Genomic DNA, 20,545 nt, shown 5'->3' on the forward strand with positions numbered 1-20,545 from the left:
GTGAGTTTTGCCAAAATTGTACGTTCACATCATAAATACGATGCCACAGAACCACTGTTTCTACTAACTTCCTATGGTCGTTGGTAAAAGACGTCACAGGCGCAACAGCTGCCTTCCTCCCCCAGAAGCACTGGCGAGATCACCACCAATGCTCCATTCTCGCCGTGGTTAATTTAGGTAGACAATTCTTATTGCCCAACAGATCCCAGTCAAGTCAGATCTAAACAAACTGACAGGCGCAAAAAAAATGTATCGTTTTAGAAGGATTCACTGCTACACAAGGCTGTCAAAAAATTAAAAAAAACGAGTATTACTACATGTAAGAAAATTATCAACCAAGTCAATGTCGTTCATCTCCTGGCTATGTCCTCGCATAGAAGTTCCACTAATCCCACGAGTAATATGTTTTTAGAAAAGTAACACGTTTTCATTTTAAAGCCTGAAGGCTCCTATACACTGCAGCATCAGTGTAAAATTAAATCTCTCTTCTCTAGAAGATCATGTGAACAATGTACACGCTTTATTAGTTAATGTCCTTTCCAGCTAAATATTAAAATCCTATAATTAGAAACGCACCTGAGTAGGAGAGTTTCTCTCAAAGACTTTACAATAAACATACTTATTTTTCTGTATTTAAGATGAAATTTGTATCTTGGTTAATAACAAGGCATAGCACCACATTGCAGGATGTGGTCCCTATGCAGAGTCCCAGTTTAAGTCAGAAGTGCTCATAGATAAAGTTCTACCAGAGAATCTGTTAAATTCAAAATTAGTCTATAAATTAAAAAGCAGCATTTCAACCATAGAAAATTCACTTACATTGACCAAGCCAAAATAATGCTCATTCACCGGGAACTGTTCAGGACCAATCTCTTTCTCCAAAGCAGAGGCATTGGCGCCCTACAAAGAAAACAGTATGTTTATGTTAGAGAAAAAAAAACTTCCTAAAAAAAAATCCAACAGAATTCATACTACTCCTATAAAAACAAAGCAGCTAAGAAAATAAGTTACTTCCATTGAGAATTAGCATCTCGTGTTTCCTACGTTCTTCAAAATGAAATCAGCATGATGCTTTATTATTACAAAAGGTACCATGGCTTCACTTAAAAACTCAACTTCATCAGCCAGAGCTATCGGATCTAACAGAAGGGCTTTTTTGCATTTGAATTTATTTGAAAATTAACAACAAGAAATTTGTTCTCACTTAAGAATTCAGGTTACTCACAGTGATCTAGAAACACCAATTTAAATTTAGGCAAGAATGCATTCTAAAAATAAACTCATAACACACAGAGAATCTCTAAACCTAGAGGACAGAAACCATACGGGCTACAAATGCCATGAAAGAAAGAAACGTCTTTTTGTGATGCGGACTGCACAAAAGGTGTGATGTGGCTGTTTATGATTTGCATCTCATATAAAGAATTCTTGAAAGAATCTTGCCTTCACTGACATATTAGAAATACTATAATTTTCTAACTTTATTTCTGGAAAGTACTATGGACAAGTGGAGCATGATTACAAAAAACAAAAAGAATGGAAAGAAGAATTTTATCAGACATTCCTCAAACTCAGATCACCTAAAAGTGATCTATATAAAGCTTTGCTACCCTTAATTTAAGGATGATGTATTAAGCTTACAGTGCATTTTGATACATCCTTGAGTCTCCAGCAATATAATGAGGATAGAAATTACTATTTTAGATTCAACTGAAAAATACCACTACACATCTATATGGTCTTCCTTGTCACACAGAATGAGAACTAACGCATACCAACATTTTAGTTTCAATTTTAACTTTGTCCACTTCAAATTCAAAGTGGTTTATGCATCTCTCTCCATTTTTTCTGTTTTTTTTTAAATCCATCAATACCTTATGGCTGAGCTCCCACTTGGGATTTGCTGCCTTCCCTCATGTCACTCCATCTCGTTCTGTAATGTTTCTTGCTGATCTTCCAACAGTCCTTAGCTGCATTTGTGCTGTTATCTAAGGAGTTACCATCATTCAATGCAGAACCCAAGCACTTTGGATTCCTGAATTCTGTTTTAAATATCCAAGTCACTCCATCTAAAACCTTCTGCAAACAGTAAACAGAAGTCCTTCTGCACAGGTGAGCCACCTTAAAACACCTCAGGAAAACACTAAACAAACAAAAATTACAGTCCAGCAAAATTCATCTATTTCCCTGAAGCTAGTAATGTTTTTTAATTGCTGAGCAAATATTTCCATCATTTCCATTAGCATTCTGCTATTAATATAAACCACAGACAAGTAGAGACTGTATAGGCAGTTCCATCTAGATCGTCTTTAACAAAGAAATAGCTAAAAATTTTCTAAGAAACAGGAAAGACACTAAGAAATAATTTAGTTTAACAGGAGGAATGGAAGCTCTGTAGTTGGATCTCCCACATCAGATTTACAGTGAATTACATATATCAAAAGAGACAGAAGATGAGGAAGGCTCAAAATTGGGTACTATAAAAACCACAAAAACATTCACTAGGTGCTGACAGATTTACAAGCAAGACTCTTCGCAAGCAGCAATTACACAGAAATTTTTTGAGGCATCAGTGCCAGTTCAAGCAGCTCCTCTCATTTGTTTCCCTACATCCATTCCCTGCTTCCAAGTACCTCCTTCTCCCTCCGCTATCTCCCCTCAAAAAACCCAAACCAAACCTAGACATAAGAATAGCTATCTGCAAGGCTGAACTGCTGATACAGCTCTCTCCAAATGCTACTTCAGCTCTTCACTCGTATTGTTCTGATCAACACCGGCACTTTGGGCAATAGCGTAATAGGAGATTATAACCCACGTGCTATGTAAATGCACAAGAAGAGGTGATGCTGGTTTTGAAAAATGTTCAGTCTTGAAATCAGAACTGACTGCTAAGTGAGGTTCCTCTACTCTTACATTATGCATGTTTCAAGATTAAGGAAGGGATATGTGTAAAATCTGCAAGCTTGTGAAGTTCACTTTAAATTTCTCTGAACTGTCTTCTCACCTCCTCCATGATCTCCGCTACTGTATTAGAGAAACACTGGAGAAACAGACAACTAAAGCCGGTACCACAACTTACAGAACTAGTGAAACCAAGCAACCCGAATACTCCAGCCTGTAAAGCAACATAGGGAATAAACATCTGAACAAAGACATAAAAGCATAAGAATTGTAATTTTTAACAAAAGTATGCTATAAGGAATTTAATAACCTACCATAAACCAGTGTTGTAATTCACCTAAACCACCAACCTGTATTCCACACGTATCTATCCATTTAACCTAACAGGTTACATGTGCCTTTTCTTCAAGTGCTTCCTTGTATCTACTACCCAAATTTACAAAGTTTGGGCAAGTTAACTGCAGGGGCAGACTGAAAATTAAGGTTTCCTTAATAAATTAAATGCTAAAGTTAGTCAATCAACCACAGAAGCTAAAATAAGCTAACATTTAGTTGCAATGTTTCTGAAGTTTCTTGTCGGAGAACATTTTAAATTAGCATACCAAAATCATGAAAACCAAAACAGGACTCAAAGTAATTGTGGGAGGCATCAAAATCACAAACTAGCCATCGATAGTTCTGAAGATGCACACTTGCAAACTAAATAATACGTAATATACTGAAGAGGCTCTAGCAAATGCACATGCCTAGCATACCACCATAAAATAACGACATTGCAAACAGTATAGAGTGATTTATCGTGGGAGTCAATGCCCAGGAGAACTACGCTACACAAGGCAACAAGTGTGTAGGGAAAAAAAGCACTTTATGGTGACAGCACAAATTGGCCTTGGTCATGTTTCAGGATGGAAAGACGTGACACGTTCGTGAGGAAGGCTGCATAACTGGAGTCAACGTTCAGCTACTCGCAAGCCGTGGTCTTTGCAACTAAATTTGCAAATAGCAAATTAACCAACTGGAGATCAAATCTAGTGCAGCATGAACCATGTCTTGCTGTAACGAAGCCTAATAAACAGCTTTGTTTTCAGACTGGTGTTATACACATTTTCCCACCCCCACTAAAAGATATTTCCATCTGGATAACTATTTCTGCCTCAGATCACATAAATATTTGCTCATAAGAAACAATATACACTTCATAATTGGGTGCCACAGACAAACTATTCTGCATCTTACAGTACTTTATACATCTAAAACCATAAGAAAATCAATGGTGTTTTGCTAAACTATGACACACATTGTGGGAACAATAGAAAAAATGACATGGAAAAAATCGCTAATACATACCAATTGAGTTTGCTTGGCATATAAAAACTAAGCAAATAATGTAAACTAAAATACAGCTAAACATAAAGCTTAATGCATGAGATCAGAGTTGACTTCCCCTTGCTAGCACACAACAAATAAATACATCTTATAAAAACCCCAGAAGTACATCCTTGAGGCTTCTAGGAGGTCCACAGAAATGCTCACAAGGAACTGCTCTGCTACTCCGGTTCAGGAAGAGGTGATAAAACTTTCTGTACACAGCTCCGTGAGCAGGAACAAAATACAAATTTATACAGTCAACACATAATTACCCAACGAGGAAAACATCCTCCTAGTTTAACTAAAGTGGTAATACTGTTTTACTTATGTAATTAGACTCTCGGAGAGATGCAAATTTAACACTTCCATACTGGTGGGGGAGGTGACAACTAAAGTTTCAGCAACTTGTAATCAGGATTTGTAATTTTCTAGAAATTACTGTGACCTAAAATGATGTCTCGGAGGTTGGTGGCACTTTTCCAGAGCTCCCCTATTCCATTCACACCCCCACTAACAGAACCGACTTTGACGCTAGAGAGCGAGTAAGCTTAGCTCAGCTCAGTGGGCTTCTGGCACTATTAGTTAAGTAGAGAAATGGAAATCTGCCTGGCCCACCTGAACTATCACCATTTTAACAGTTCAGAACAACAGATACAGCTAACAATGGCCAAGACGACCCCAACAGACCCAAAATAAAATATTTTCTGTCATAGTTGCAGTAATTTTACTTTATGCATATTAGCTAATTAAAAAAGGGACCTATCCAAGAACATTTGTGCTCACTGATTTCCACGAGAAAAGACAAAGAACACTCTTAAAAAAAAACCCAACCATATACTGAATTTTAAAATATCAAACAAGCACAGGGAATTGTTAATATTCAAGTTTTTCTCTATTTTTCACACCAATTCAGTGAGGACAACACACCAACATTAAATAGATGAGATATAGGAAGATAGTATTAATTGAATAAAACTAATATTTACCCAAAGAACACCAAAAGGTCTCTAAGGCAGGTTTTGTTGAGTTCGGTAAAGCAAAAAGGGATGGTAAAGTAAAAAGTGATGTGAACAGACCAGTTCAAAAACTCTCACCTGAGGGAGCTGTCTAAGCAAGTCATCACAGATGAAGCGATCCCACAGTATAGCTGAAATTTTAACTGAATAACCCATCAAAACCAGAACAGACATCCATGAAGTCTTCACCTTGTAAGCTGCGAGTCGTTTTTGCTCAGTAGAGAAGTCTTAAAGAATTCTTTCCAGTTCAATACACCATGAAAGCGGAGAAAATAGTAGTAGACTTCTATTTCTTAGCCAGATTACACTGCTAACTCATTGCATTATCAAAACAAGATAAAAAGAAGTACGCTTAGGCATTACGGTCTCTTATAAGCTCTACAATCCGTTTGCAACTATTGCTGCAAAGAAAATGAGTATTTTGCCTGGTCTAGATTTAATTGATTTCAGAAACTGGAAATGTATCAACAGTTGTTTCCAGGGGCTTCAATACTTCTATGCCCTTAAACTTATTTGACTTTGTAATCATTCTTATAGACAAATTACTTATAGATTGCATTCCTTTATCTGACAAGAATCATAAGAAGAAATTATTGTTGGAAGATGATGAAATGCTACCACTTTTCTATTCACTACACACAAGTACCTTTATGGTAGAAATTCTAGTAAAGCCCAGAGCTGAAGAGTTCTTCCGAAGCTACCGATGAACAGAAGAACAGCTGGCAGTGATTAATGACAACTCCATAGCTCAGAACGTGAACTACGGTCAACCGATGACAGAAACCCACATGTCCGGCATGGTTCTTGCTTCAAGCTATAACTTTTTCCCTTTTTAGTACTACGAATTTTACTAAGTTTCAGTGAAATCCTGATCTCTGCAAAACTTGGCTGAGAAGAAGTGGACTATTATTACAGACTAACCAACGTTACCAGTCAAAATTTTTTATCCTGAAGTAACACTTTCACACTTTGAAGGAATTCACACTTCCATTTTTAAGTATCTACTTTTTGCTGCTACGAAGGTAACTTTGCAGACGTGGGAATGGTTATAAAAGCAATGCCGTACTATCTTGATAAGCATGCAAGCAGACCTTAGGAGCACGAAGCAGCTGCTGCTCTAGCTTCAGTAAGAAAAGGATCAAAATCAGCACACCATTAGGTCAGTATCCTTGCTGTTATTCAGAGCTCTTGTCAAAAATAATCAGGTCAACGCTGTACTGCTGCTTGAGCAAACAGAGCAGAGAGGCACTGAAGCTATAAAATGAGGGGGAAAAAAACCACAAAGGATGACGGGGAAGGATTACAAGTGGGAAGATCCCACTGTCCTCTTTGCAACAGCCTTGAGATTTGGTGAAGGGAAGCAGGGCATTTACTGTTGCTAAGCTGCACTTCCATCAGGGATTAAGACAGCACACAAGGAGGGCTCAGGCAGCTGTCCTGCACATTTTGGAAGGTGCTGGCTTCCCATCTGCTTTGACTGAGCGGTGGAGCGTCTCACATTAACACAATCCACCGGCTATTAGCAACTGGGTGTATTTTCTAAACTGTAGAGGTAGATGTGTGACACAGTTATGGGATAGGCTGGAAGAGAGAAAGAAGTACACTAAGAAAACAAGAAGAAAGTATGGTGAAAGAAGAGGGATACTAAGTGAAGACACACAAAAATGTAACCATTAAAACCATTATTACAGGTGGCTACAGTGCAAGCAGCATTTCTGACGTGCTCCAAATACAGTGTTTTTGAAATGATGCAGGAAAATCCATGCAACAGCAAATTGTCAATGGATTTATAACCATTCTATAACCATTCATTACTAGCTCAACATAATGGAACAAAATACTAAAGATTTCTCTGGTTTCTTAGAAGGACATGGAAGTTTAGAGATACCTAAACAGACAGTACACTTGCCAAATAAATGCTACTAGAGTTTTTAAAATGCTAACAAGGATGAAGCACTTGCTTGAAGTACAAGAAAAGGAAGAACCTAGAATCGTGAAGCCCTTCTCATATCTTCAAAAAACACAATGACAAACTTGCAGTTTATTTCTTTTTTGAATACTAATGATCCTGACAAAATCAACAAGAAGTCTGAGTAAATCATTGCTGTGCTTATTTTGGGGCACTCTGCCATTTTAGATGCTCCATTTACAGTTCATTTGTAGACAGCAGGAGATTTTCAGAAGAGAACTCTTAAATCTGTACACATACCTATTACTGCTTCCGAAGTTCCAGAAAAATTCCTATCTGTACATTGTATAATGTTTAAACTGTAGTTTCCTATGCTTGCCTATACACTTTAGCTGCTATAGCCCTATCTAAAATACACACAAGACTAATCTCATCACCAGATTGCTTTTAATGAGCTAGACAGAATCAGTTAATTTAAAACACTCTCTATACAGTCCATGGAAATCTGAAGATACAGCCTTTCTTCAAGGATAAATTACTATTTTTTTAGCTCAGTGCAAAATACTAATCTCCACATTATATGCTTTTACACAAGCCTTTTAGCCTTCTCCCATTGCAATCAATACCATTCAGTTCAAATGACGTAATTAAAGCATTGCAACTTAGGATATCTCTAAACTTTTATTACAGCTGCATGCACACTCAGAAGCTGCATAGCACTGTTGGTATAATTGCCCGTTGAAATAAAAATCCCTTATGATATACCAGCTTGGCCTCAATACCGTACTAACTCAGCTTTTGGACTGGAACCAGCTTATTCCCACTGAGTGCACAGCACGCACCTGCCTGCAAAAGACATTTCCTTTAAAGAAAGGCAAAAAAGGGAAAGATAGCTAGGAGATATTTCAGTGTCCAGAACATATCTGGTACACAAGTCTTGCTGAAGTCTCTCATTATTCATTTGACTCTTTCCTTTTAACAAATTGGAGTAGGATAAGATTTAGCATTTGAAAAAAGCTGGGAAGCAGCTTTCAAGTTGGGCAGAAAGGCTCCATCATGCAGCCCTCAAGATTAGAAAAGCTGGTTAAATACACTGCATGACTGAAGAGTGATCTTTAAAGAGTGAACAAACAAACAAACAAACAAAAACTCAAAAAAAACCCAAAAAAAACCAAAAAGGGGAGAGTGGGGGGTGGGAAGAACAAGTAGGCCAAGCCAGAGCTACTTAAAACCTTTCAGGAAAGAAATCTGAATGAGATGATGCATTTCATAAAGTCTGCCTGCACTTACTTTGCTGTATTAGCCGTGATAATAGCTCCAGCTTCAGGGCTACTAAAATTACCACGAGGCAGAGTGCAGAAAAGAGCAGAACTGGGGTTGTATTTCTGGAAGTTTACAGAACATACTGTCATGGTTTTCTAAACACAGAATTAGATGTTGCTGCCCCATCTTTTAAAACTCCTTGGTTGTGTAGCACTGAAATCAGATAAAAAGAGTTGTCAGCTCAGCTATCACTCACTATGATTTAGGTTTTGAAATTATCCCTTTTCATGCGTCGAGGAAGGCTGCCATTCTAGGCATAACAAATTATGGTAAATTGAACTTTGGATTCCAGCACTTAGCATGCTTACGCAGGCAAAACAAACTGATAATCTCGAAAGGAGCAGGTATAACAGTGTCACAGACTTTCCAAGACTCCACGCTTCCAAATACTACAGAATCTTCTTAACCTGCACAATTGTTCAAAGGCTGGCTTTGCCCACTCTTCCACAGCGAGTAAATTCACAGAGCGCTCTGGCTACTGCCAATATCATGGAGACCACAGTGAAATTAGAAAACGCTGTATTTCAAAATAAGTTTACTACTATGAAGCGTTTAAAACCTGAAGTCTTAATTAGAGTGTTTTTAAATCAGTTAATACAGAATGCTTTGTAAACTGTTTAATGTAAATGTTTATTCAATTAGGAGCTGGTCTTGCAAGGTCCACAGGATCTATGCCTTGCTTACAAACGTAAAGCAAGTCATAAACGCTTGTGAAATTCTGTAATCTTATGCTCTTCAAAATTAGACAGTAAAGCTAGGCTCCAGTAAAAAGAACATACGGAAAGAATGCTGGATTAAGGGTAGGAAGTACAGAAACTACCGCTTAGAGTCTCAACCTTCGTTACAGTACGACGTTACAACGTATTTCCCCCTTCTTGGCCGCTGCCTCCAAGATTTCCAAAGTGTTCACAACTAGTTCATCCACCTGAGAAGAGCTCTGCAAGATTTCTCCTGACCTTGGGTTTCTCTCAAATGACCTTGTAACACACATAAGAGTAGATGTCTTGCTAGTACGGCTCTCAGATATTTTACAGCTTTTTGGCCCTCTAAAAGAACAAACACAAACAGATCTACAGGTCTGATTCAAGGCCCAGTGTTTACCAGTATTGTTCTTTTGTGAGTTGGTAATAAGATTTCATCACGACCTTCACACATCAAACAGCAGAGGAACAATACTGTAAAAAGTGAGGAAGCGGATGCCGATGGAAGGCAACACATAATTCTGCAGATTTATGAATAGGTTGTAACTTCAGACACTACACATGTACAGGTTAAAGAGGCACAGAGCTATGGCAGTAAAATTTAGACACAGGGCCCATCAATGGATCTGAATGTGCATATATTCACAACTCAGTGCACGAGAGGTTAAGTACATAAATCGCTAGGAAAGGAGCTGAAAATATAAAATACGGCACAAGAAACAAAACATAATGATCTACAGTGCAGCCCTTTATTTTGGCAGCAAGTCTGGGAATCTCCCAAATTGACATCTGTAAGAGCAAATACTGAAAGCCATTTATTTTTTAATAAGAACAAGATACTAAGTGATGTGCATATAAATACATATGAATTCAATGTATTAAAAGCATTCACTCTAAATCCTGATTAAAGAACAAAACAAGAAAGAGTCAATAATATAGAGCAGCTCCTGAACTATCTACACTCTGCTAGTTTAACATCTTTTCCCAGGTATTCATACCTCATTTATAAATTGTAACAGCTCTGTAGTAGAGGTCCTCTAGTATAATTAATATCTAGTTTCAACTAATGAACCATACGCAGCCCATAGTTTCCTCAGTACTCCATGGCACAACACAGTTAGGGTCTCTCATTTTCCCAGGGACAGTGAAGTCAGAAAATGTTAAAGTTTAGAGACAATCTAGGATCAAAACAGACACCAGAACAGCAGAAAAACTCGTCCATGTGGTAGTTCAGGACTCTGTAAAATCCTAACAATCATTCAAAGGAAACCTGTGTGCTCTCCACCTGAGCTGGCTGCTTTGCATAGGCTTCCATCTCCAAACTGCTACAGGACCAAAATCTGGAGAACGCATCAATAACTACCCATCACGCACACGGGATCAAACTAGAGCACAAACAGCACGTGAAAAAACCTTGCACAAAGTGACCCACTAACTGGTTTGCAAAGGGTTACACACGTTTTTTTCCCCTAAAACAAAGCAGGTTTTTCTCAAGCTGGGTTTTAAGTGCAAAGATGAATATTTGTTTCCTTCAGCTTAAGGACTCAATCAAGCAGCAAAGCAGAAGTCTGCTTAGCTAGCTCTGCTTTTATCCTCCCTTCTTCCCACTTCCTCAGTGATACCTTCCCAGCCATAAATGCTATTTCTCTGATAAAGCTAAACCAAAGTTATACAAATATAGGTGAAAGAGCAGTAAGGCAAACATAGGTTAGTGACATGAAAGCCCTGCTTGAACTGAATAGTGTAAATTATTCAGGTGGCAAATGGAAATGTATTACTTACAAATGATTCAGTCATCTCTTCTCTAGCGCTGAAGTTAATAATTACATCCCTGCTGTACTGATTCAGAGCAGGAGAATAAGACTACCACCAATTTGTATCCTGGATTTGCGTTCTTCGGGCGTGTCTTACTGGTTTAGCAAACAATTAGACATGAATCTAGGGGAAGTGTCCCTAATTAGCTGACCAGGAACACCAATATTTCTGCTAACAGCTTACTACAGACTTTTCACAAAAGTAGCAGTCAGAGAGGAAAAGATCAGATCTATACTTCTCACTTTGCTCCATTTTAGTGCTTTGTTTTGCTTCTCCAACCAAACAAAAAGTTATTGTCAATGTAACAAAAAAATCCCCAATTCCTGACTCAAAAACTCTGTTCTGCAACCGACTGTCTCAGCCCCCTGGAGTGCAGCAGGCATATTCTGGATTAGATGATGCAGCCAGACCCATGGAAATTCAGCCCTCCTTGCTCTCCCCTCCTCAGCCAAGAGAGAATTCACATCTGTCCACGACCATGCGTATGCCACAGAACTACAAAGATATCACTTCTAAATATTTTTGAAACAGGAGCTATGCATTTTTCATGAAGGGTAACAAAATGCCTCAACAGTGCTTTCTGTTTCACTCTCCCAGTTAATTTTGCAGTTGCTTGCAAAAACAAAAACAACAACTCCTAAAATCCACAGTGAAGATAAGGGCTGGGAAACAAAATTAAGTCAAAGGGACACAGCAGAGAACCAGAGCACTACTTGGTAGCTCTTGGCTATGGATGTGTCTTGCCATATGGTGCCAGCAGCCTTACCAAGCAATGAATCATATTCAAATCAACAAGTATCTTCCTCTGAGTTTCCACTCTTCACAATGCTATAGTTGCCACATGAATGTTAAGCAATCGCTGGAAAAGGGACGGTGCTCACGTAAAGGAAATGCAATGATCACAAGGCATGGGAGAGATGATCCACACTACAAAAACCTAGAAGTTATTTTAAAGGGGGAAATATGATTCAAGTTATAACTACATTACTGTCTACTAACGAGTTCGGGCTTTGAATTTAATTTTTAAAGAGATATTGCAGAAGACTGGAGCGTCTGAGATGGAAAGTCAGAAGCACCAGTCCCTGTGATGCTGATTGACCGAGGGGTCTCAGAACGTCATAAACTGCGTTTCAGTTTTCCAGACTGAAGCACAGATGATGACTAGAAGTACTGGCAAAAACTGCATATTTTACTAAAAAAATGTAAAGTACTGTACAATCACTACGTATTAGCATAATCCTGAAGAAAGCAGTTTCCCAAAGGGACTTTGTTAATGTAATTAAATGTTTTTATAAAGAAGGCTTACGTTTTTCATATTCACATTATGAGAAAGCAACCAGTATTTTTACTTACTGGACATTAATTGAAGTAGATGCAAATAAACTGATTCAGTTTTAAAATATAGCACCCAGACCTTAATTTTCCTGGGCTAGCCAAAGAAAAAAAATAGTAAGATTGACAGTAAGTTTAGCTAAGCTAGCCATGCACCTAAAACACTGATGCTGAAAAATTCCATACCATTTGATTAAATAGCTATACAAGAAATTCAGAAGTAAGTTTCATGGAATTATTTAGTGCTCACAGCCCTGCTCAACATTTTCTGCAGAGAAATGAACCAGTAAGCTCTCCACCTGAAACAAAAACAGTAAGGAGAACCTGCTTCCTCAAAGCTGCAACACCGTGAAAAGTCTCCTCTTGAAAAAAACCACAGTACCTTGGAAGGGACATTAGTAGGCTACAAGTATCTGCTTAGCTTTTGTCTATCACCCCCACCAAAACCAAGGTAAGCGCAGGAGCAAAGATGAATCCGAGATTGAGTACGTATAGCCAAAGTCTCTAAAAACAAATCACAAACACTGGAATGGCTGGATTCGGATTTGGCTACATACTCATAGGAAAATGCATTGCCTTACATTTGCCCTCTTAATCTGAGGCTCAGTCAGCTGATCTCAGGAATGCATCCAAAATATTATATGGGATTGAGTCAATCACTTGCCTCTGGGGTGCAGAACTCCACAATGAAGTCATGATTCAGCCACCTCTCATGACCTTAATTTCACCTGTGTTTGTGATGGGCAATTAAAAAATACAAATTATGTTGAAAAAAATCTAGTGAGATTAGTGAAGTATGAAGATCAGGTATCCATTGCCACAAATTTAAAAAAAAAAAAAAAAACCAAAACAAAACCCTCTCTTGTTAAAGGTATTACTATGAAACTCCAAACACTCAGCTCTGTACAGCATCACTGCGGTTCAGTTCAATTGGGTCTCAAGTTAATCCAAACCGGCAGTCAGTACCTACATGGAAAAGAAAGAGGAAAACCCCACACCCTTCACACACGTGAAATCAGTCTCAGCGAGCTGGTGTGCAAGAACCCCTTCTGACACTGCAGCCTACTCTCTGGTCTGCTCCTGTTCCCAATGAGATCTAAAAAGTGAAGTTTGACCACTTGGAGCAATTAAGAAAAACAAAATACTAAAACTGAATACCCTCAGCCTGATTCTAAGTCGGATTTCAGCAATTCAAACCCCTGTTATAGTTTATACTGATTAAACGCCTTACAGTAAGAATCTTTATGAAATGTTTAGATAGCGCATCATTACCAAGACGCAATATTTTATAACGAGTCAGCTGTGTTTTAGTGCTAGACAAACCACTTGCTGGCCTCTATTTATGCAGCAATGTAACTTCATTTAAAATTCTGCATAATCATGCAATTATCAGTCTCCCTCTTGCTAGACTTTCACTGGCAATATGGATGATACCCTGGTATAAGCATTCATGTGAAATGATTACAGAGCTTTTACAAACTAGTATAACGACCTTTAAATTGAGCTAGTTATCACAACAAATGACTGCGATCTGAGCCAGAAAAAGAACTAATGTTCAATAATTCCCTTGGTTCCTCTCTCTCCGAAAGAAAGCATTCACCTGCCCTGAATATATTCCTGCGAACAGGCGGGCAGCTGACACATGCACCAGACATCAGCGAGTTCTCATTTCTGCAGAGAGCTCTGGGCTCCCCCAGCCACCTTTCCCCACCCGGGATTTGGGCCTAATTACTCCAAAACCGTCAAAACAGCGGCGCTAAGCAGCCAGGCTGCCCCCCCGCCCCGGCTCAGCCTGGCTCCAGCTACTACCGCTGCCCTTGCCCCTTCCCTGGCACAGCCCCTCCCGCTGCCGCCCCCCCGGCGCCTCACCCGGCTCCCGGCTGCGGCCCGGCCGTGCCTTCCCCGGGGGGTGCGGGCAGCGGGGCGCCCGCCACCTCCCACAGGCACCCCCCTACCCGGACAGGCGGCGGTGCCTCCCGTAACCCCTCTGTTTTAATTACTTTTACTAATTCTTACGGCGCCCGGCCGCGGCGGGGCCCTCCTCAGCCCCTCAGCGCGGGGCCGGGGCCGCTCCCGCCGCCGGGGCTGGCAGCGGGGCCCCTCGCCGGCCGCTGCCCCGGGCCCCGGGCCGGCGGCGCCCGGCTGGCGGCGGCTCTCACCATGGTACAGATGGAGGCGAGTCTCCGGACCGTCATCAGTATTTCCATCCGCCCGACGCGGCCCCGCGCCCCGCGGCCGCCCCCGCTGCCGCCGGCGCCATGTTGGGACGCAGCCGCCCAACTGACAGCGGCAGCCGGAGCCGCAGGTGGCGCAACCGCCAAAAGGGGCCGGGCGCAGGCGGTGCGGCGCCCAAACGGCGCCGGCTGCGCGCCGCGCGCGCCCCGAAGCGTTCCCCCCGCCTCACCGTCCCCCTCCCCGCAGCCCGCCTCTTTCCCCGCTCTTCCCTCCTCGTTCCCGGGCAGCCGGGCCCTGCGAGGCCCGGGAGGGCGGCGTGTTGCAGGCCTCCCTCAGGGGCACCGCTGGGCTGCGGCTTCCCTCTGTGCCGAAACGGGGCCGGGGAGGCCCTGGTCCGTGCAGCGGTGGGTGCCCGGTGCGCTGATGGAGTCGGACAGTGGTTTTGCACCAAGTAATCCTTTGCCGTTCTGCACCACGCGTCCCCGTTTCAGCAAAATGACAAAAAGGGCTCTTTCAGAGCACAGCGCTACGAATGACAACAGCGTCTATTGTAAACCCAGGAGGAAAAGGAGTGAAAAATGTTGCCGCGTCGCCATACAGCACTTCACGCAGCGCATACCAAAAGCAAATACGTATCAGAGGAGAACATCCCTCGTGAAGCCAGGGATGGGTAGAAATGCTTGTCATCTGGCTGATGAAGATCTACAGAATTGTGTCAAACCTGGAATGAGCCTGGCTTCTATTTTGTGTCAACTATAAATTGAGCGCTGTTGAAAAGCGCTGACGAGGGTGGCTGGAAGCCCTCTGTTCCTGCTGCGCGTGAAGCACACCGTCAGCGGTGATAGTGCCGTTACCGCACGCTGCCCCTCACTCCAGCCCTGACCTTGCGGGAATATCCGCGGGGAAGGGAGGACGGTTCAGTTTCCAAAGCACAAGGATTTTTATGAGGCCAAGATGTTTCCATTCTATTTGAGTTGCTCGCCTGCAGCGATGTTGTCTTATACACATTGTACTTACTGCGTGATCTACTACAGGCTCCCGAGGGAGAGTCTTCCACAACCTAAAAAAAAAAAAAAAAAAATCCTTACCAAATATGCTAAAAGTGAAAAAGGACACGTGCTCCTTACAGGGTTTCCATGAACGGCAATGCAACAAAACTAGGGACAGGAAATACAGAAATAGTGGAATCTGTACAGTGTTTAACCAAATTTTGCTATCTATTTAAATGATCGCCTCCCTTACATCCCAAAATAGCATCAAATATGATTTATCACGGCTGTCGCAATAGCATCTGAGGACACTTCCTTCCCCTTTGGCCTCAGGATCAGAACAACTTTGTGCTGGGTACAATTATGGTGCTAAAATGGCAGTCTTGTCCCCAGACAACATCTTCTGAGGTTACTGCGGAACCACACGGCCCAATTTTTAACGCGTTTTACCCATGATCTGGCTCCGCACAAGGTGAAATCCCAAGGACACAGAGAAAGGCTGGCTCCTCGTCCACATCACATTCCGTTCTGTTCCTTTCTTACCTCCTGCAAAAAGATGCTTTTTATTTGCCTTTCCCAACTATGAGGGTATTATTTAGTTACTGGGAGGAAAAAGGTGGTTCAAACACGACTTTTGTTTAGCGCAGTGTGAGAACTGGTCTTTGGGCCCCAAGTTTGCAACAAAGAACAAAGACGGTCAGACAAAGCTGCAAAGATCAATCTGTTGTTGTTTGGAATACATTCAGGAGCGGGGGATGTGTCCACCAGCCACCAGCTACGAGTTTTATCACAGCATCTGCCCAAGCAACCGGCATTTCCCCAGCACCACATTTAGCATTTCTGCTCAGAAATGAGCCGTGTTTCTCCAGCCCCGTCTCCATAACGTCAATATACCGTACAAAAACATCTGAGAGGTGCTGGAGGCAAACGTGACCGTTACAAATAGACTTGTAGAAGAAAGACCATTTTTTGCCAGGGCTAGGCAGAAGGGGAAAGAGCGACAATGATCGCCATTTCCCCAACGTGCTGGGATCTTAACAAGATCGCTCTGGCTCTGCTCATCTGTTACTCCTTCTGTAAACTGTATGAGGAACAATTATATCCAGTTTTAAAACCAATTTGACATCCTCCTATGAAAAGCACTATGGTAATGGCAAATATTTTTATTTTTAGAATGCTTCATCTCTGAAGATGTGTAAGAGTGCCAACATCAATAAAAATAGAAAATCTTATAAAAACCATAGCCAAAAGCAACATAGACCAATAAATAAATCTGTAAAAAAATTGGTGTGGAAATAACATAATCTCCGTGCAGCATGCAAAGGCACATATCTTTGCATGGAGCAACCCAAGGAGCGGTTAGTGAAATCTCCAGAATCATGCAAATGTTTTCAAAGTTGCTCGGAGTTTTGCAAACATTCCCCCTCTAATTTAAGCTATTGTTTTTCCAAGAGAATTTGAATTTAAAACATGGTTTTCTTAGCTAAATATAAGTCCATTGTGCACAAACAATGAAAATCTCTTTTAAAAACAATTCTTATGCTACATGCCAAGGGTTATACAATCTCCAATAGTGTGAATCCTTCTGCATGGTTTCACTCAGTGAAAAGACTATTCTGACAATCTAGAAAAGCAGATAAGGATCAGATTGTCAAACCTCTGGCTTAGATTCTATATCTTACTCGAATTCCTTCAGAATTAGAGCCTAAAAGTTATGATTGGGGGGGAGGGGGAAGGAGCATGAGAATAGATTTAAAACTTTTGGAGAATATGCTGCTTTTTTATTATTACTAAAACCCATTCTCTCTGGGCAGAGATTTCTGCACACAGTGGAAACAAGCTTTGGTTAGAAGCACAAGAAGCTGGGGCTAATGCATAAGAAATTTAGATTGAACCGTATTAGCAAAGGAACTAGAAATCGATTGGTCTGCTTCCAAGATGCAGTCGAAAACTGCTTCCGCATTTGTTTTAAGCAACTAGAAGCCATCACAGCTGCCAAAAGAAGCAGTTCAACATTTCCTCCACCACTAGTCTTTCGTTCCTGCCCCCACGCATCTCCTCTCTCGTGTCAGCACCAGCATCCTTACAAGCACATGGCAAACAGCTTTTCCAGTCTCTCTGCAAAAAGAGTCTTTTGGACTCTTTGGGAAAACAGCTTTTCCAGTCTCTCAGCTCCATGCCTTCGCAGACCCCACCATGATTTTGAGATGCGGAGAACTGCGTGCCGCACTGGCGATGGGGATGCTCCGAGGGCTTATGTATGCAGCAAAATGCTACCCTCTCTCTCCTTCTCCATTCCCCTCCCGAGGGCACCCAACATTTTGCTGGCTTTTTTTGCTGCTGTTGCACACTGAGCTGATGAGTGTGAACTGCCGGTGAGGACTCCAAAGTCTCTTTCCTAATTTATGCGTGCCACGTCCAAGTTCAGCGTCATTTAAGCATAGTTTATATTATTTTTCTCTAGATGCACCGCCTTACATTTATCTAGACTAAAGCTCACCTGCTGACTTTATGTGCACTCACTTGCTTTTGTGAGATCCTTCTGGAGTTCCTCAGCACTGGCACAACATTTGGTTACCCAAAAGGACTTTAACTTTGTTTCTGTTGATTGTGTTGCCTTTGGAGCAAGCCAGCAGATCTGTATGCTTCTAGGAATGTCTTTGCTCATATAGCATATTCTCCATGATCTTGCTTAACTGACTTGGCTTTTTTTCCTGGGCTGAAACTCTTCTGGCCACCTAGAAGCTGAAAAATATATTACTGTTTGTTTTTAGAGGAGGACTATTGTGATGAATACTTTTATATTATTCACTAACATATGCTTTTAATAGCAAAGGGTAACAAAGGTTCCAACATCCTACACTTAGAGAGGCAGACAGTTATGTACTGCTGCTAGCTAATCCCAAAATTTATAACGTGTCCAGCTCAATAACACATTTCAAAGTGCACTGTTAACTGACCACAAGATTTTGAGCATTTTCCTATTCCTCCTCTCATTTTGCCTGTTCTTACAACACTTGTGTGAGATTAAAGCACCCTGGTAATGAAATTTCCTGGAAAAGATTTTTCAGTGTTTGGGTGTTGGCAAAAATCTGGAAGCAAATTTACACTGGAAGATTTGAAAACCATTCACATAGGAGCCATGTCCCAAAAGACACATGATCTGGTGGCTCCCTCCCAGTACCGTGAGCTGGGTAGCCCTCCAGATATTTTGTTCCACCTCTTCATCAGCTGACTGTCATGATGGTCAAAGTAATAACACTTGGTGCTTACACAGCAACTCCGCACAAATACTGCTTCAGAAGTAGTTTTTAGAGGGGAAACAGAGCCTTAGAAAAGCGACACATCCATAAATCTGCTGAATCTTGCGCTTATTTCACTGGGCTGCTGTGCACCAAAGCTGGATTTTTCTAAAGCCAGTTCACACTCAGCATGTCCTCTGTGATGCTGGCATGGAAATTGAGATCGTTTGACAACCTGCCCCCCGGTGCTGTGGGAAGGGGTAGTAATCTAAAGACCTGGCCTGATTTCCCACCCTCTTGGCTAGCTCGCAACTGTACCCCTGGCCTCTAAAACCTGCTGGGCAGAACTCGCGTATGCTGTGACTGAAAGCAGTGGCGTGAAAGCAGCTGGGCAGAAAAAGTCTTTTTGGTGGCTGCAGCCTCTACGTAATGAACCATGCCTACCTTCTGCCTGCTAGGAGCAGACAGAAGACAGGAAAAATCTGCATCCTCAGGTCCCCATGATCTGTGGGTGGATTAGCTGCGGTGCCACTTTCCGTTAATATCCGTGTCTCCCACACAGCATGACGGAGTTCAGGTCTCAGAAGTGTGCTGCCTGCCTCTTCCCACTGCTGCCTAAAGCTGCTCCTGCCCCTTGCAGACCTCTTTTGAGAAGATGAATGCTCTAACTATATTTTCTGTAGTTTAATTTGCATCTGTTTTATATTACTTGCAGTTTTGCTTTATCATTCCCTCTCCACTGCTCTTCCCTTTTTCTTCCCTCCCCATTACCCTTGGTAACTGAGAGCTGATTGTAGCTAGTGTATGGTTACATGCTGTCATCCCTACAGACCTTGCAGCCGCCAGCTGCCTTAAAACTACATTGGGTTTTCCCATAGAAGTCATTGTTTCTTCATTCCCTCTGTCTGGCTCACCCCACTAAAGGATACCGAGTCCTTCCTCAGCCTTCCCAAGTCTGTCGCCAGCCCTAAATTCACTTTTCCATGTTTGGAGAAACTGCAGTGTCCCAACCCAATGCTAACCCACATTCCAGTGGGCCATTAAGACTAACAACACGTATAAACCAGTAGATCAAATGTATCCTGTAGGATACATATGTGAGCTAGTATTTTGGAATAACCCACAGCTGCCTGAAAACTGTGGGGGGGAAAATATGTGTTTGTTTTCCTGAAGAGGAGTGTCCCACCAGCTTCGGCACGCTGAAGGGGCCCAACTGCAGGATGCAATAGGACAGGGAGAACAACAGAGCATGGAGTTGGAGCCAATTGAAAATGCAAAGCAACTAGACAGGCAGAACGGGATTATTCAAAGTGGAATTAGAGCAGAGCATGGGGCTGACTGTATCTCGCTGAAAACGCTACCGTGATGACTGTAAACCAGAAGAATCTCGTTTTAGCAAAGAGCCAAGGGACAGCACATAAAACAGGCAGCGGGGAGATAAAGCTGCGAGCGAGGGAGCGCGGCTGATGGAGGCACAGGCTGGTGCCCGGCTGGAGGAATGTCATGGTTTCACTTGTGATTGGCTGGGGAATGGAGGAGTCAGTTTTCACGGGGGCTGATCAAAAAGTTCCCTTTTGCTTTCCAAAGTTGCTGTCTGAGCAGAGGCATCGGGAAGAGGAGGCCAGTCGCTCTCACATTCCTCAGGAAAGCTACTTAAATGAAATGAGAAGGCTTCTCTGTCCAAGGATATACAGCCAAGAACAGACGCCGAGAAGCTGTTTTCCTTCTTTTCTCCCCCAACTCCTCCTGGAGTTGAACAGCTCTCATTTCTGGC

The 20,545-nt window shown here is 41.8% G+C and overlaps 1 protein-coding gene across 3 annotated transcripts in view; it reads right to left on the bottom strand.

Moving 5' to 3' along the window:
* Window positions 1–14,651, bottom strand: part of LOC309595809 (ubiquitin carboxyl-terminal hydrolase 12-like) — a 32,022-nt gene extending 17,371 nt beyond the window's left edge. Inside the window, exons 1-2 of one of the 3 annotated variants that reach the window (XM_082323168.1) lie at window positions 14,525–14,651; window positions 820–900 (exon numbers count right to left, since the gene is read on the bottom strand). In XM_082323168.1, the coding sequence (XP_082179294.1) occupies window positions 820–845 (26 nt within the window). In that variant the 5' untranslated portion in view covers window positions 846–900; window positions 14,525–14,651. Of the gene's footprint in view, window positions 1–819; window positions 901–1,874; window positions 1,965–14,524 lie in introns of those variants that run through there. The other 2 variants (XM_082323169.1, XM_082323167.1) reach the window with 2 other exon arrangements.
* Window positions 14,652–20,545: the final 5,894 nt, after the last annotated feature.

Source organism: Platalea leucorodia (assembly GCF_965183815.1).
Source record: "Platalea leucorodia genome assembly, chromosome: 10".
NCBI lineage: Eukaryota > Metazoa > Chordata > Aves > Pelecaniformes > Threskiornithidae > Platalea > Platalea leucorodia.